At 39.2% G+C, this 19,010-nt stretch overlaps 1 protein-coding gene across 1 annotated transcript; it reads left to right on the top strand.

Annotated features, from left to right (window-relative positions):
- Window positions 1-14,952: 14,952 nt before the first annotated feature.
- hey1 (hes-related family bHLH transcription factor with YRPW motif 1) lies at window positions 14,953-18,634 on the top strand. The gene is made up of 5 exons (XM_081375960.1): window positions 14,953-15,102; window positions 15,404-15,479; window positions 15,596-15,679; window positions 16,225-16,306; window positions 16,887-18,634. Exons 1-5 carry the CDS (start codon window positions 15,017-15,019, stop codon window positions 17,519-17,521), a joined length of 963 nt encoding a protein of 320 aa, XP_081232086.1. The 5' UTR covers window positions 14,953-15,016; the 3' UTR covers window positions 17,522-18,634.
- Window positions 18,635-19,010: the final 376 nt, after the last annotated feature.

The following is a 19,010-nucleotide window of genomic DNA, read 5'->3' as shown; positions in this document are numbered from 1 at the left end:
CTACCCAGACAGCAGTGTCGGCCCAGATCCGGCCCACATCTGGTATGCGTGGAATCCACATGTGGTATGTGGCCCAGATCTGGGTAGACACTATGTTGCTGTCTGGGTATCAACTGCCTAACCTTCTAAAACTACTTAATCTTAGCAACCACATAACGACCTTGTCACCCCTAACTCCCTATATTTTGCACAAACAAGTGCAATTCACAATTTCTTACATGTAAATCAACTAAAGCAATTTCCCCCCCTTTTTTAATCCACCCTGTCCTCTCTCACTGCTGTGTCCCACAGAGGAAGTTCTCACCAGGGTTTTGAGGCTCACCCGGTCATGCTGAGGTGCCAAGAAGAACATCTGTGTGGATATGCTGACTACCAAAAACTGGATGGATTCATCTTCTCTACACTTGGGTGGGACAGCTCTGCATCTGGCTTTCCCATACACACACAATAACTACTGAAATTGATCATTTAATCATTGGTTTGTGCTGTTGATTAGTCTATCTATTATCTTTAAATCAGCAGCGCCGCATCTCTCAAATATAATTTACGTTTGTGTATGTTCAAATATAGCGAACACGCACCTAGTTTGATATCACTGATGCTATTGGTTATCCAGTTTTCTAAGTGAACTCTTCCTTTAAAGGGTTAGTTCACACACAAATGAAAATTCTGTCAATAACTACTCACCTTGTCGTTCCAAACCCGTTCATCTTCAGAACACGCATGAAGGTCTTTTTGATGAAATCTGCAAACTTTCTGCCCCTCCACTTAACTCTGATGCTTCAAAAAAGTTCATAAAGAGATCGTAAAACTAATCCATATGAATTTTTTGTTTAGTCCAAATTTTCTGAAGAGACTCGATCGCTTTATATGATGAACAAATTTAATTTAGACTTTTATTCACATATAAACATTGATCAGAGAACATAAACTGAAGCTCAACCGAACCTGCTTGACGCACGAAAACAATCCTCATTGGTTCTTGCGGAAGCTCAAACGTGCTGTGTAACACGAGAATGAACCTCATTGGTTCTCACACATCACAACTGATGTGTGCGTTAATGAATGTTTATAATGTGAATAAAAGCTTAAATATAAAGCGATCGTGTCTCTTCAGAAAATTTTTGACTAATCCGCTCAAATTAAATGAATAAGTTTTACAATCTTAAAGGGGGGGTGAAACACTCAGTTTCAGTCAATCTCATGTTAATCTTGAGTACTTATAAAGTAGTACTGCATCCTTCATATCTCCAAAAAGTCTTTAGTTTTATTATATTTATAAAAGAAAGATATGCTGTACCGAGTCTTTCCGGAAAAAACGAGCGGCTGGAGCCGTGCTGTGTGGGCGGAGCTAAAGAATCACGAGCGCTGTTCACTGTTTACTTGCCATGCTTACGCGCCGATAGCTAACAACACACAGACATTTAAAGCAGTTTTACTCACCGCCTGCGGTTCCATTGCACAACCGTGAACCTTTATCGTTGGGACTGCTCCATCCTTAAGCATTAGACGATCTGCAAATCCGGCAAATACTTCCCTAAAGCCGAGCACAGCGCTTTGATGGGCTTACTGCTTTCGCTCTCTCGCTCTGGTCTACGGGTGCGCGCGCGCCCTTCCGGGAGAAGTTCCACCCCATCTGACGTCACACAGGCCCATACTCGAAAAAAACTTTCCGAAACTTTTGACAAACCGGAAGGAGTATTTTTGCCACAGAAATACTCCTTCAAACGTACAACTTTATTTTTGAAACTTTGTCCATGTTTAGCATGGGAATCCAACTCTTTAACAGTGTAAAAAACTCAGTATGCATGAAATAGCATTTCACACCCCCCCCCCCCCTTTAATGAACGTTTTGAAGAATCAAAGTGTCAGTTGCGTAGCTGTCTATGGAGGGACAGAAAGCTCTCAGATTTCATCAAAAAGATCTTCATTTGTGTTCAAAAGATGAATGAAAGACTTACTTGATTGGAACAACATGAGGCTGAGTAATTAATGAAAGATTTTTTTGGGGGGGGTGAACTATCCCTTTAAGACATCAAAGAAAATCACACATTTTTACATGGTTTATGTCAGAGGATCTTCTAACTTTTCTCATTTCTCTCAAACATCCAACCCGAGCCCCAGCTGAGCTTGAATTCATGATAGCCTACTTTACAGTGTTTACAATAATGTACAGTTTGGTAATTGTAATGTAACTATTGACACGCAGTGACGGAGATGTGCTGAACTCCAGTGATCTCTTTCTTGTTTTTCCTGTGTCTTCTGAGTATTACCGCACAGCTCAACCATGTCCGAGAACAGCTGGATCCTGCTGGGGCCAACGGCTGCTCTCCTTTATTACGGCAGGGGAAGTGACATCAGTAGCCCAAGACAACAATAAAGAAGACGAAATCACAACAGCCGACTTATGGGACACATCAGTGCTGTGAATTTTTTTTCAACTGAACTCCAAACACACCCAGCAGTTGCAGCTTCAGAGGATGTCATTAATCCGAGAACATATGCATTTGGAATATATGATGTGTTTCGTGTCTAGGAATGACGTTAGTAGACATGCTCAAGAGAGGTAATAAAGGTTCTGCTAAAAGAAGAACAGGCTTTCCCCCCTAATGAGAAGCCTAACTGAGAAATACCTTTATAATATTATATTTTCTTTTATATTATTATAAAGGTAAAAACGGATTAAATCGATCCACTGAAATTAACTTGTAACCACTGTTGGGGAGTAACTTAGAAAATTTTTCAACTGCAGTTCAGCTATTTTCACATTAGTGTGGCTTTTCCAGGAAGGAGCTCATTTATCCATGTCTTATACATTGACTCACGGTTTGGCCAACATAAACGCTACATCGCTCTTTAATTTCTAAGCTGAGGGAATCAAGGAAAAGTGCTCACCTCCGCATTCTCTGTCTCTCATACAGTAAGTAGAATATCAGATTTGTTCTAGTGTATTGGTTCATCCCAAATGGTTGTTTTTCTCATATGTACAGTAACAGTAGGAAAAATTCGTTCATTCTAGTGAATCGGTTGTCCCAAACAGTATACTCTCTTATATGTAGCATCAGAAAGTCTAAATCGCTCTAGTGAATCGGTCAATCTCCAAACACCCTCAAATGCAGTGTAGGAATGTCCCGTTCATTCTAGTGAATCAGTTCATTCCAAACAGTAGGCTACTCTCTCTCATATGTAGTGTAAGAAAGTCCATTTCACCCTAGTGAATTGGTTCATCCCAAGTGGTCCTTTCTCTCATATGAAAAGTAGGAAAATTCATTTCCCTAGTGAATCGGTTCGTCCCAAACGGTACTCTCTTTTATATGGAGCATCGGAAATCTAAATCGCTCTAGTGAATCGGTTCATCTAAAATGCCCACAAATGTAGTGTAGGAATGTCCAGTTCATTTGAGTGAATCGATTCATCCCAAAACGGTCCATTCCCTCATTTGTAGCATCGGAAAGTCTAAATCTTTCTAGTGAATTGGTTCATCTCAAACGACTCTCTCTCATATGTAGCCTAACATAGGAAAGACCAGGGCTGCATTTCTCAAAAGCATCAGCTAAGTTGATCGTAGAGACCATCGGTGCCAATGGTTCTACGATCTACTTAGCCTTTCGATGCTTTTGAGAAACGCAGCCCAGTTCAGTTTAGTCAACTGGTTCATCTCAAAGAGTAATTTCTATCAGATGTCACGTAGGAACGTCCAATTTATTCTAGGGTGTTTTGTTGTATTTCGTATAAATTAAGCTGTTTAAGTTTGATACTCCCACGCTGAGTTTGGTCCAAATTACAATGACAATCACACATTTTTATTTGTTATTTAATTGTCCAATTTACTTTTAAGCCCTCTTTGTACATAACTTTAGATCAGATCTAATATTGTATTAGACTGAGCACATGTGTGAGAGGAAGGCAAGAGCTGGCTGACTATCTCACTCGGGGATAGTGCCTCTTTTATGGGGCAGTCTGTGATTGTCCCTAGTTCCTGTTGTTCTATTTGTGACTCTGTGGTCGTCTCAAAGGTTTCCCACCAGATCGGATTGCTTCTGCGCACAGCCTAGACAAAACTCCATTCAGGTTCTTGCAGGCCAGCTTCTCCCTCTCTCACCACCCTCTTTCCTGTAACCCTTCCCCAGTCGGGACCCAGCTGGAGAACAATGCGTTGTTACCTACAGTGCAGTGTGGCTGGGTGAGACAGAAACCAATCCGCCCCAAAACTGCCTGGGAATTGGCTCCTCATGGGACAAAGGGAGCGTGTATGTGAGAGAAGGAGCAGGAGATTGAGTTTGTATTGAAAGTGTTTGTGCGTATTTGTAAAGCAGGTTTTTTTCTAAACTTGATTTTTCAAATAAAAGATTTCCTGTATCATAAATCGACTAACTTTTGCTTAAAAACAGTGAAAAAGGCCCTAAGGTCACTCCAGATGAAAAATTGGAACAACCATATAACAAACTTTACAGCTTATAAGTAAGTAGCACTTTTCTAGAATTGTTTAGAACTTTCTGGAACTTTCTTACACTGTTGAGAACTTTCTGGAATTTTCTAGAACTGTTTTTCTAGAACAATCCAAATCTTGGTATATGAGAGAGGGGCAAAGAGAGAGAAGGAGATTTATGAGCAAACAACTACACTTGATACTTTTTGATATTTGTTTCAGTAGCATTATATAATGTCGCACAAGATGAGTGAAACTACCTTACAGAAGAACGAGGCTATCTGGACCAATAATCTAGTGAGATATCAGCAATCACATAGAAGAAGAGGAAGTGTGACTTTAGAAGAATTTTCACTAGAAGAAAAGTACAGAATGCCACTCCAAATGCAAATTATTGGACCGTACCGGTTTCTTGGAGGGAAGAAAGGAGCGAATAGTGGAAATTTCCATAGAAGTCCCAAAATTATGTGAGAATAAATATTTAACTGGAAAATTCAATTTATTCCTTCATAATTTTGTGACTTCTGGTACGGTCCAATAATTTGCATTTGGAGTGGCATTCTGCATCTTGTATCTTGTGCGACATTATATATTGCTACTGAAACAAATATCAAAAATTATCAATAAAACTAGAAAAACTAGAGCTATGGTTAATATTTCAATATTTGCAGAACCCCTTTTTAAATCAGTTTTGTACACGCACACTACCTTCCAAACTTTGGTTTCACTAAGATTTTGAAAGAGGTCTCACAAAGGCTATATTTGATTAAAACTACAGTAATATTGTGATATTCTATTTTAATATATTTCAAAATGTATTTTATTCCTGTGATGGCAAAGATGAAATTTCAGCAGCCATTACTCTAGTCTTCAGTGTCACATAATAAGCTCAAATAGGTCAAAAGAACAGTTTATTTGAAATAGAAATCTTTTGTTAACAATGTACAAGTCTTTACTGTCACTTTTGCTCAATTTAACGCATTCTCTTTTTTTGTATTAAATAAATTTTACTGACCTTAAACTTTACTAGTTTTCTTTAAAGCACATTGGAGTATTATGTGAATACCATGGCATATGAATATTGTCATTATTTAGTACCATGATATTCTATATCATCTGATAGCATCACTGTACTGTACTTCCGTAGTATGTTTGTAATGTGTGGCAGAGTGAGAGGGCTCAATCCTCCCACCTCAGTTTGTTGGTAGAGTCGTGCAGATGATAACACCCAGCTTTACTCCAGTGTCGACAGGTTTCTCTCTGCCAGGGAAACTGTGCTTCCTTGTCCTCTCCTCAGCTCAAGAAAATAAACGGCATACTGTGCAGGTTAAACAAAGTTAGGGAATGTGCAGGAACCGTGTAAGCTGTTTTCACATGGCATTACGGAGCAGCCCGATATAATAAGTTCCATAAATAAGCAACACAATGGTACGAAAATAATGTCTCTGAAAGGCAAATGTTTGCTTTCTCGTTTTTACTTGAGCTTACGTTTCTTGGAGAGAAAAAAGTGAAGTATAATTGCTTAAGCCTCAGTCAGCTTATGCTTGGTTCTTTTTCTCAGGCTTGTTGAAGGGTCACCACAGAGGCAGCTGCCCACTTCCTTTTAGGGCAGCATTGCGCTTCTGCTTGTAGCAACAAACCGCGGGTGACAGATTCAGAAGAGGTTTTTAGTATGTGCTGACTTCAGTTGTGTGCTAAGAAAGTTGTAATATGTTTTTTAGAAATGCCTGCCTGTGAAAAATGTCACAATGCTATATTGCTGTGCAGTTACTAGCATGTTCTGAATGGTTTCTAGCACACATCTACAACCTTAGTAGGTGCCTAGTAGCCCACGGGTTTAGTTGAGTACTAAGAAAATATGAGTGGCACCTGCCTGTGAAAAACATTTGTCAACAAGTATTTCATTGTACTGAATCTGCGCTTGTATTGTACTTTAAATATTAAAAGTAGATTAAAAAACAATACTGAACTTGCAGATAATAAAATATTAATAAATACTGGGTACACTTTCATGACTGTTTCTTTACGCGCTCAAGTACACTTTAACAAAGCACACTTTGTAATACTGTCAAAATGTAAGTTTTGTTTTAAAAGTTAATTTTAAATGGTTTTATAATCTTTTGATGCGTTTTAAAGAAGCGCACTATTTTTATATGTTGACTACATACTAAAGCACATGTAATGTACTTGATTACAATTTTAACTGTAGTGTTTTATTCAATATTAGATTCAAAGTTAATACATTTTAAGTGTACTAAAATATCTTTTAGTACAATATAAATAATTATGAAATTACTTATAAAGATGTTCTTAAATCCAACTTAAGTGGGTAAAAAAAAAGCACACTGAGGTTCAGCTAATTGTATTTAATATAAATTTATACAATACATTTTTATCTAAATGCAGATAATATTTAGCATTTGAGCGTCCAAAAACACTAGCATTCAGTTAAAGCTACACTGTGTAATTTTTTAAGTTGATTCTTAGCAAAAAACACTTTGTTCTTTCAAAATATGTGCTCATTAATGTGTAATTACTTCTACCAACTAATAAAGTATTCTCGTAAGCGTAGAATCTGCCATTTAGAATACATACGAGCGAGTCGCTCGACTGGCGGCAGCCATGTTGCACCTCCATCTTGAAAATACATTAGCCAAAGAGGGACATACCTGGAAATTCAAGCTTCGCCTTTCGCGTTTTTACACTCAGTGGCACCGTGACGAATGCGAGGGGGAGATTACTGGCGACTGCCAGCAGATTTGAAATAATACGGCCACCGTAGGAGTTAAAACGCCCTCGGAATGGGAGGGGCTAGAAAGTAATATTCAGTTGGCAGTCATAAACAATTTCACCGCTAGATGGGAGAAAATCCTACACAGTGTAGCTTTAACACGGAAGCATATATTTCAAAAGATATTATTTCTGTACATTTAATTTAAATGTATGCTTTTTTAACAAAGGAATGCTATGGTATTGTTATGCGATTGCTATTGTTTTTAGCACATACTGTACAGTGGCAAAGGTGTTCTGGGTGGTTGCTAAAGTATTGCGAAGGTGCCTATGGTATTTTTTCTCCTAATTTATAATCATAAGTGGAAATTCTAAATCTGAACCGAGAAGCAATAGAACAGTAATAGCACATCTCTCCTCAACAAGATCCTTGATTTGAATTAACATCATATCTGTAGTTAAACAGTGCAAGAAGTTTTGTTTATATCTCAAACCCAACATATTAGCAATATTAACGATACAGCCGTATACATTTTTTTAGGGGGAGAGCGTGTGACATGATATATATTCACACACACTTGGTCTGCATATGAATGCACAGTTGCACAGACACACACTCAATACACACACCCATCCCAGCTTCCTCTGATCAGAGCTGCTCCAGGGCAGGGGTTGGGGGTGGGCCATGTGTATGTGTTTGTGTTTTGTAAGCACAGGATTGGGAGTGTGGTGGCTATACGTACTCGGTTGTAATCCATGACCCCCTCCCAGCCTGGGAAGCAGCAGAGGTGGGGGTCTCACACACGGGGTCATCGTGCACAGACAGCTGCGGGGCTGGCGGTAAGCAGCCGTTACTGCAGCCCTGTCTACGGACAATCTCAGCCTGAGCCACACAATCTGTCTAACAGATACCAGGCCAGAGGGGGGTCCGGGGGGGAAGGAGGGGCCCAGACTACACTGCGGACATCACTGCGTGTGCGTGCGTGTGTGCGTTTGCTTCTATCTATCCATTCATCCATCCGACCAACCAACAAAATATTCCAAATTTTTTTTGCTAATGTTCCCATTACGTTATTAAAACATTATATCTGAATGTTCTCTGAACGTTCAGAACATCTTTATTTTTTTTCAGTTTTAAAATGTTTTTCTTCTTGATTATGCAAACGTTATGGAACATTCCATTTTATCATATTGCTAACATTATGGAAACATTACTTTTTAATGTTTGCTAACTATTTTGAAACTAGTAATAGACTAACATCAAACTAAAATGTTTCAGAAAAAAAAGTTCCATAGCCTATAAATAACGTTTTTGTGATACTGTTTTGAGAGCATTATTAAACACCATATAACTTTGAACAAATGTTCTATTAACATTATTGGAATAATGTTTGTTCATAACTTGGAGAGGAACTTGCCAGAACGTTAGCCAAAGGTCGTTCTCTGTTAGCTTGGTATCTATATGGTCTATACACATTCTAACTAAACTTTTTTAAAACTTTAAAGCAAGTTTTTATAAAGCTAAAATTCTTTTTTTGACATACTTTGCTTTTCTATTTTAAAACAACAATCAAATATCAATATGAAGTTCAATACAGTACATATTCAATATACTATTTTTGTATACATTTAATTTGATAACACTTTATTTCGATAGTCTACTTTAGACATTCTACTAAGTAAGTAACTTTGCATCTGCATATCAACTACCATTAGAGTATTAAGGTATAGGGACACACCAAACCGACGAACTAACGCTGATAAAAGCCAAATGTAAAACTGAATGCATTGGATGATTGGATGAACATTTTATGGTCCTACGCCTTCCACAGACGATGAGTTAATACATTTGGCCACGTAACTTAGTGATTGCTATCAGGATGTGAAGAGACTTTCAACCAGCATTACAAAAAATAAATGTTTCTAGAACAAACCACCTACTCAGCCTGTAATATCTGCTAAAAAGCCTTATTTATTTTACTGTTAACCCATAACCCCAACAGACATTCTACTGACTATAAGATACTTTACATGCACATGTCAACTTATCTCTTTCTCTGTTTCCACAGAAAAAAAATGAAATCAAACAGGTTTGGAACGCCATGAGCACATAATGACAGAATTTTAATTTTGGATGAACAAACCCTTTAAACTCAAACATTTCAGCCCATGACATGTATCTGTACCCATGTGAGTCATGTGAAAACTCAACGTGATGTAAAAATAGCACATTTCCAGAGTTCCCACAAATCTACTTTCAGTCATAACAAGGGCAGAGAGTGGCCGATGTTTCATCTTGCTACTCAGCATTACAGGAACTTCTGAGCCAAGGTTTCAGAGGCTAGTGGGAGCAGTGAGAGTGAAACCCCAGTGTTTGTGTAACTGAAGCAGTGGGACCTTTAGAAAACAGACTGTCAGAGCTGAGCAGTGGCAGTGGAGCAGCCTGTCACGTTAATGACTGCATAAACACTAATCACACTATCTAAATCTTACCTTCACGACCTCTTTAGGCTCACACGTCACTCAAAGCTCCTCACGCACAACCCATTAGCCTAACAAAGAGTGTGAGCTTTAGCAAAAGGTAAACTTAGGCCAAGGTTTCTCACTTTCGCAAACTGAATCTTATACTGAAACAACAATCTGTAGAGTCATTTGAGAAAGTTTCCTGGATTTTCAATGGTCAAGTGAAATGTATTGTATTGCAAACGGAGACATTAAACCTGTCTATACCTGTCAAATGCAATGAAACCACAATCAGCAGAGTAAGATCACATTACGTGTGATCTCTGCATGGAAACTGGGTAAATCTCAGAGCTTTAAGATGTCGACCACTGACAGTCCCGTGATGTTTATGAGGCAAGTGTGACCCCGCAGCTGCTGTCAGTGATCAAACTCGCAGCTCTGCAAGACTGAAACACATCAGGTCAAACACTTGCACTGGTAAATAAGCAAACTGTGTGTGTGTGTGTGTGTTGAAGGAATCTGGAGAAAGCATGTATTGACAACACCTGCCCAGTCAATTTAAAGGAGTGAGATCCAGAAAATGGTGCCTGTATGGGTGAATCTAAGAAAAAATTCGAGGTCATATTTCACACTACTCTTCTTCTTTCTTTTTCTCCTCCTCCTACTTCTTCTTCTTCTGATTCAAAAAGAAACGAATGGTCCAAGAGATTAGTTGCCAGAGACAGTGCACAAATATACAGTTCAGTGGAATACTTGATTCTGATTGGCCAATTGCATTCTGCTATTATGCATGCCATTTTTGTACACACACACACACACACACACACACACACACACACACACACACACACACACACACACACACACACACACACACACTCATTGGCCAATGCTACTATTGACCAATTAGAATCAAGTATTCCAGAAAGCCGAATAATAAATACTTTTTCTTACTTACTTTATCCTATGCTGGGATTTTATTATTATTTCATTCCCCCAACACCCCACAGCCCCCCTCCCATTTTTTTTTCACTTTTATCATAGTTTTTATTTTTTACAGTACACAATATTGAAAATGTGGCTGTTTTTAGGTCATTTAAATATGTTTGATATGTGGTTAATAGGAATGTACTCAATTGCTTAATTGAAAATATTGCAAAGATTTCAATAGTCCTGGGCTTCTTTAAACAAGAAACTCTTCTCTTAGCTTCACTTGTGTCTGTCCTGTGTGCGATTACTCCTCCCCATCATACTTTCCCCTGTCAGGTTTCACTCGCTCTGTAGTTCCAGACAGACAGAGACGGGTGGTGGGCCGGTCCGCAGCATGGGGCTTTTTCCGGTTGCGTCTGCTGCCCTGCTGCTGGCCCTAAGAGATTGATTTCACGGCTCAGGCAGGCCCTAGAGATCCCAACTCACACTGCTGTCAAACAGACTGCCCTTTGACCCCCTGCATTACGCAGGTCACGGGGCGGCGCTCTCCCAGGCTGCCCGCACAAAGGCAAATATGCTGCCATTTTGTCAGGCCAAAGGTCAACTACTCGCATGTTTTGATCACTGGTAACTTTATCAAATTAGAAACTACAGAAGTGAGAAGTACTTACAAGGCTGTGTATGTGTGTGTGTGTGTGTGTGTGTGTCTGCCAGCACGGATACATGTGTCTGAATGTGTCTGTTGAGACCTGAAATCTAGTGTTTCCCAAGCCTTTTTTGTCTCATGTATCCACACAGACCAGTAATACTGAAGTTTGAAAAAATCCACATGCAGAAGGAGTTAATATGACCCACATATGATAAGAAGAATTCATATTGAAATCTTAAAAACATATTAACTGTTGTCTCCTTAGCACAGTTGTTGAGATCCCAAGCTCTACTGACATTTTTTCTCAGTAGAAAGAAGCAGAAGACTCCAAAAGCCTTTTTATGCCTTCAATTTAATATCATGTCTAGGAGAAACTTAAAAAAAAAACAATAATTGAAAGAAATAAAATTATTTTATACTAATTATTTTTTGTAGTACATTTTTAGTTTTGTCCACATACTGTACAATTTAAAAGTTTGAGGTTGTTTTTTTTTATGTTTTTGAAAGAAGTCTCTTATGCGCACAAAGGCTGCATTTATTTCATCATAAATAAAGTAAAAACATTAATAATGTGAAATATTATTACAAATTCATATATACTGTTTTCTATTTTAATATATTATAAAATGTAATTTATTTGTCCTGTGATGGCAACCGTGAATTTGTAGCAGCCATTACTCCAGTCTTTAGTGTCACATGATCCGAAATCATTCTAATATGCTGATGAGAAACATTTCTGAAACAGTTGCTATTTAATATTTGTGTGGAAACTGTGATACATTTTTCAGGATTCTTTGACGGATCAAAAGTTAAAAAGAGCAGCATTTATTTGAAATACAAATCTTTTGTACCATTATAAATGTCTTCACTGTCACTTTTGATCAATTTAATGCATCCATGCTGAATAAAGGTATTTTTTAATAATGGTATTATTACTTACCCCAAAAAATATTTTTCTTTGGTGCATTTTACAATCTGTCTGTCAAAGCTTTGCTATTTCTTACTTACATACACACACACACTTCTAAATATGCAGACAGGAGATGAAAGCTTAAGAGTTCAGAGACCCTTTTCCAGCCGGACCTCAGTCCCGTGGCTGATGTGTTCATGTGGATGACCACCCACCTCGAGTCACTCCACGATATATAAAACACCTAATTACGAGCAACTGCGTCTTACATGTGCGATCACAGCTTGAGCCAATATCAACGACCAAAGAATCCATCAAAAATCTCTCATCACACACCAAATTACTTGGTTTAAAAATAACACACGCCATCAGGATTTAACAGCAATTACTAACTCTAAATCTCAACCTAACAAAATAGCTAAGTCATCAAAGCAGCCTTGTTCCAGTTCTTAGGGAGACAATAAGGGTGTCAACGCTTCCATACTAAGTTTGGATACAAAGAGCAGGGATAACACAAGGCTATTGGAGAAAAGGACACAAATATGGGAGGAGACATCCGACAGATCATCATTCTGTAAAAAACACATACAAAGCAACGGTGTATTTATCACAGATACGTAATTTCGCTGGAAATGGAAGAGGAAAGGTCTTGCATTGCTCAGGGGTCAAAGTTGGATGACTTCAAAAGCGTCTTTGCCACTCGGATGAGAATATAATCCGTCTCTGTGTGTGTACACACACACACAGGCACACTCCCACAAACATGCACAAATGGCACAATGCAAGGTGTCACATGTATCTTAGAGAATTAAGCTCCACTTCCTCTCTCAGTGAGAGAAACAAAGCCGCTCTTCCTCTTCTGCGTGGACTGAATGCATTGCTATTTATAAACAATAACATGTCCCCCTGCTGCTCCTCCTGAGGAGGACAGGATTGTTTAACACATTGTTTCAGGGACCTGAACATCTGTCTGCGCAAGACGCACGACGCCACTGCACAGCGTGAGGCAGCGGTGGCCAGACAGTCTGCAGCGATGCGATCACAGACCTGTTGCCTTCTTCTCAAACGACTGTAGAACATAAAGCAAGGACTACAAGCTTGTTTTGTGGTGCAACAGAAACATTGATGCTGATAAATGAGCTGTGATCCTCCAAATAGGCTGAGACATAACTCCTAAAAAGCAGCGTGTCAATTTTAAACCATCGTCTGCCCTCCTTGTGGGTAGACTAGGCTTCTTGGCATGGACATAAAGAGTCTGAAATGAAAACATGGCGACACGGAGACCCACTCGGAGGAGCAAAAACCTCAAGCTTGGAATGAGAAGAGGCTCTGGCATGCTTTGTGGGGGGAAATACTGTTGTGTTGTGGGCCCACACCTTCAAAAGGGAGCACTAATCACAACATGTGATGAGACACAAGAACAAAGACGAACGTCAGGAGAAAATAACAGCGTGGGAAACCTCTGTGAACTTGAGTTACAGCGACAAAAAGAGCCACCCCCATCCCCATGCACATAGAAAAACACATACGCGTACAAACACGACGGCCCGTGATCCACCCCGCTGCCACCCCTCTCCGAGGAAGTTCATCCATGCCGTCGAGCCGAAGCTGGTAGCAATAACAACATGAAATCAGCCAAAGAGCTTCCTCTCATTCATGTATGCAGAACCGATGACAATTAAGCATGATGTGCATGGGCTGATAAGGATCCAGCTGCAGCGTATCAGCCAGAAGCACACATCAGCCTGAACTTGCTTCGTTCTATTGATTCGGAGCTCCTCTGATGCTCTTGCAAACTCAGTCAATAGGGGTCAATATATGATGCTTTTCATGTTAGTATGATTTTTGGGAAAAACTGGAATAGCATATTTACATTATGATTTCTATTTTAATAATATGTAGCAAATATGTATATATACACACACACACACACACACACACACACACACACACACATATATTTATACACATAAGTTATATATAAGTTGTACAAGTTATATAATGGAAATAGAAACGTAGCCTATATGGCTTAATGGAATTATATAAAGACTTATAAAAAAACTATTAACTATTTGAATTCCTATTCATTTATATTGTAAATTTGTATTTACTTTATTTGTATTTTATGCTAATACGCTTTAAGTACAAAATGCTGTCAAAATGCTAGGCAAAATATATCAGTATATTTAATTATTATAACATTAAACTATTAGAATAATATAATATGCACTTGACAAGCTAATTGCAAGTGGAAAACCCTCGGGTTATTGCTGTGTAGCCTACTTGTTGTGCATGGGCTGTTTTAATTGCAGTGCACCTTTGGGAATGCCGTTTAAAGAAGGTACATGTTTGAGCTTCATCGAGTAGCCTACATTTAGACTTGGTAGCTTCCTCGTACACACTCTGCACTCCTTCGGATGAGTTAGTATTAGATTACAGGTTCACACGCTCACTCGCAGACCGCCCGTCGCCCCAACCAATTGCCCCATTCATTCCAGCGCCGGAGACGGCCGTCGCCCCTGATTGGTTATCAGCGTTCTGCTAAGAAACTTTCCCACGGCTTGCGCGTGCTGACAGCCGGCCAGCCACTCCTTTCAGCTGGGCTAGACAACACAAGCACCGGCGGAACCCGGGGGCGGAGCTCCGCTCTCACGGACGCACATTCTATTGGCCCTTTGTTAAGCATATTCAAAAAGAGGGGCGGGGCTTAACTGGGACGTTGACAACCGACGTGCCACTCAACCCCAGACTTGTTCGCTGATTGGCTATCCACGATCTTAGCCACGCCTGTCTTGGCGAGCTGCGGAGTTGAAATTATACCGTGGGAAAGCTTGTCGGTTCATACGGATGAACTTCAGTCTCACCTGACACACGCTGAGGATACGCTCTGAAATACTATCGAAAAATGAAGAGAAATCACGATTTCAGCTCCTCGGATAGTGAGCTCGATGAGAATATCGAAGTGGAGAAGGAGAGTGCTGACGAAAATGCGTAAGTTAGCTGTATATTTATTTGAGTCGACTTGCTTTTTTTGAGCAATGAAACGTTTAACTTTCGACCAAATGAAGAAACGGTCATACGATTTAATGTGCGCACGTTTAATTTGAATCGCACACAAAATTAAGATTAATACTTCTAAATCACATATCTGTCAACAAAAGTAGCCTATGTGGAATATTACCTAGAAAATCGTTTCCTTTAGATGTTGGTCAGGATCATATTTCATCATAAAAATCAAATGTATTGTGTTCATATTGTGTGTATTGTTCTTATGCATATTTTGTTTTTAAAGCGGTGTGACTTCTCCACTCGGATCAATGTCTCCATCCACAACCTCTCAAGTGCAAGCGAGAAAACGTCGCAGAGGGGTAAGAGCGTTTTTTCTTTGAAAAGTCCTGAAAACTGAATCTGCAAAGCTGAATAAGAGACTTTAATGTCCTAAAATGACTTTTAATAATGATGATTTTACAATCTGTTTGGACAGATCATTGAGAAGCGCCGTAGGGACCGGATTAATAACAGTCTGTCTGAGCTGCGCAGACTGGTGCCCAGCGCCTTTGAGAAACAGGTGAGTGTCAATCAACACCTGACTTACATCTCAGAGTCAGACCACTGCAATCAAATGTCTAGGTGCTCTAACTGTCTAGATTTTATACATAAGTCTCTTTACGGGATTAAATTCATGCAAAAGTCCTGAAATGTTGGCATTTAGTCCTGTATTAATATTTCATAAAAAAAAAACATTTTGTTTTTAAAATATTATTATTAATATTTCAAATAAACTTCAGTGTGGCATAACCAACATGCAGGATGCAACTTTGTTGTCATGGCACAAGAAAACCATAAAACTAAGAGGACCCGTTGAAATCCTTAAGATTTGTGTATCAAAGTTATTATTTTTTTTTTTATATATATATCCCAGTTTTGGGCCTTTTTGTGAAAAGGTATCATTTTTCCCAGAATGAAACCAAAACAAGAACTTGGCAAATGTGTTTTAAAATCGATAAAAAAAAAAAAAAGAATTTCCTCTTTATCATCTCAGACATTCTTATTTGTCATTGAGCCATACAGTCGTATCACTTAACTCATCAACACATCTGTTCTTGTTCTCAGGGCTCTGCTAAACTAGAAAAGGCAGAAATTTTGCAGATGACGGTAGATCATTTAAAGATGCTTCATGCAGCTGGAGGAAAAGGTAAGGTTTTTTCGCACCTGCATTTATTTTGAAAGAAAATACACTTTAAGTTGCTGCCTTAAATTTTTAAGTACAATCAACTTGGATGTTTAAGTCATTTCAACTTAAATTACATTAAAATGACTAAAGCAGTGTAAAACCATATGTTGTCAGAACTTATTAATCATATTATTTTTACAGTGTATTTAAATTACAAATAAAATTAGCATATGCTTTTTATATGCTTAACAAAATGTTTGACCGCGTCTCTAACATTAACCATTGCTCTTTTATGCATTATGATATTTTCTAATGATTTATTAATAATGCAAGTTTTCATAAAGTCTTACCAAAAAAATCTTGCCAGGTTTAAAATGTTGTATGTTATCCTTCATTATGAGATCATCCAATGTTTGGGAATCTGCTCAAAGAAAATAATTACTAACCCAGACGTTTAATCTCTGTTGTTTATCTAGTGTCATTTCGGTTTCACTCTCAGCCCCTCCCAGTGTGATCTATTAACAGCACAGTGTTTCCTGTCATAAGCTGTAATCATTATGAGATCAGATCACTCACCAGCTCTGGTTTCTCTCTCGCACAGGTTACTTTGATGCTCACGCGCTGGCCATGGATTACCGCGGGCTGGGTTTCCGCGAGTGTCTGGCAGAGACGGCGCGTTACCTCAGTATTATCGAGGGCCTGGACAACACCGACCCCCTCCGCATCCGCCTGGTTTCACACCTGAACAGTTACGCCTCCCAGAGAGAAGCTCATTCGGGTTTGGGCCACTTGGCGTGGGGCTCCGCATTCGGGACGCCTCCCGGCCACCTGGCACACCACCTCCTCCTGCAACAACAGCAGGGGGCGCCGCTCTCACGCAGCACCAGCAGCCCTCCATCCTCGAATTCTTCGTCGCCCTCCTCCTCCTCATCTTCATCCGCTGCCTCCACAGAGCCGCACGCCCCCAGCAGGCTGACCGGCACGGGGATTAGCGAGGCAGGGCAGACGGGACCGCTGAGGGTGCCACCCGGTACCTCCCTGCCCCCTGGCCTCACACCACCTACTACATCCAAGCTTTCTCCGCCCCTCCTGACGTCACTTTCAAGCCTGTCGGCGTTTCCCTTCCCGCTGAGCGCATTTCCTCTGCTGTCCCCGAGTTCGCTGGGCCCCGCAACTCCCTCCAGCAGCCTGGGGAAGCCCTATAGGCCCTGGAGCATGGAAATAGGAGCCTTCTGAACGTTGTGGACAGACAGTCAGTTAGAAATGACTTTTCTCTGTAACAAATGACTATTTCAAAGAGATGGACACAACCGCAGAATTCCTCTCTGTACAAAGGCAAAGAGCGAATACAGAACCGATGTACTTATCCGAACGACCCTGTCTTTTGAAATCCGTCTCAGGTCGAGCTCTAGAGTTCTAGAGATGATCGGGGTTCTCGCACATCAGTTCTGAACAAATAGAGTTCTTTCAGTGGAGAAACGTATGCTACTAGAGAGAAAGAGAGAGAGAGAGAGAGAGATGGCTGTTTATGGAGTTTAATTTAAAACAGATTTAATTATATAAAGATAGTAAAGGAACGATTTGATAACATGATGTGATATAGTTGTATCTTCTCCTCCAGAATAAAAGGCGGGATTTTTCAGAGAATGATCTTTCAAATTAGATTTTTTTGGGGGAAAACTGTTCAGCATTTCTATGATATTAGAAAATACTATGCAATGAAGTTGAGGTTTTCCAACTGTCCATCTGCACCTATACAAAACCTATGCAACTGAACTGTATTCCTCGGCTGAGTATATGTTCTTTTTTTATATATTTATAAAGATTTAAGTCTTTTTGGTCAGTGTTCCTGCAGTGTTTTGTTTAAAATGTAATAAATTTGTTGTTTGCAGGGATGGACCACTGGTACACCTTTAAGGAGACAATCTAAATAGACAATCTCTCAGAACTGCACTAATGTAATTGTAGCAAAGTCACTGTTAGGTTTGTTAATAGCAGAATTGAGCGCTTACAGGCATGTTCACCCTTCATGCCCCAAATCATCTCTCTCTCTCCCTCTCACTAGCTCTCTCTTAGTTAAATGTACTTTGGAAAACCAGATCATTTTTGTGGTAATAGGGAATTTGCACTGGCAAATCAGATAAGATTAGGGGAATAGATAGTACTGGAAGAGATGATGTGGTACTGTGCCTGTCCCTCACTAACCTGTGTGACTTTCCTGTAATAAAATGACACATGTAGCTAATAACCCTGGATTTGTGTGCTCATGTTCTGATTGATATTGTCATAGACACATTCAATACTACGAATGCACAATATATTAAATGGTACCATAAGAGCATATTAGAGATTTTTGGTTTTGCATGCTCATTTCTTCTATTTTTACATTTATATTACCTTATGCCTTCACCTAACTCTTAATTAAAATGAATCTTTAAAAACACTAAGAATGTAATAAAGACGTTAAAAGTAATTTTTAACAAACCTTTCATACTGTACATTATAATATTATCATGGCTAAATTTATTATTTTTTATTTATTTTAGATTTATTTAGATACATTTTATAATTAATATAATTATAATATAAATATTGGCCATAACGTAAATAATTAAAAGCTATCTATTTTGCAAAATGTAGGCTACATTATAATGTTGTGATGCCTAAATTCAGTTTTAGCATTTAAATTGATTGGTTCGTGTGTTATATTTATTTGGATACATTT

The sequence above is a fragment of the Scardinius erythrophthalmus genome (assembly GCF_964197995.2).
Source record: "Scardinius erythrophthalmus genome assembly, chromosome: 10".
In the NCBI taxonomy this organism is placed as follows: Eukaryota; Metazoa; Chordata; class Actinopteri; order Cypriniformes; family Leuciscidae; genus Scardinius; species Scardinius erythrophthalmus.
Note: the sequence above shows the minus strand (reverse complement) of the source record. Positions and strands in the feature narration are given on the sequence as shown.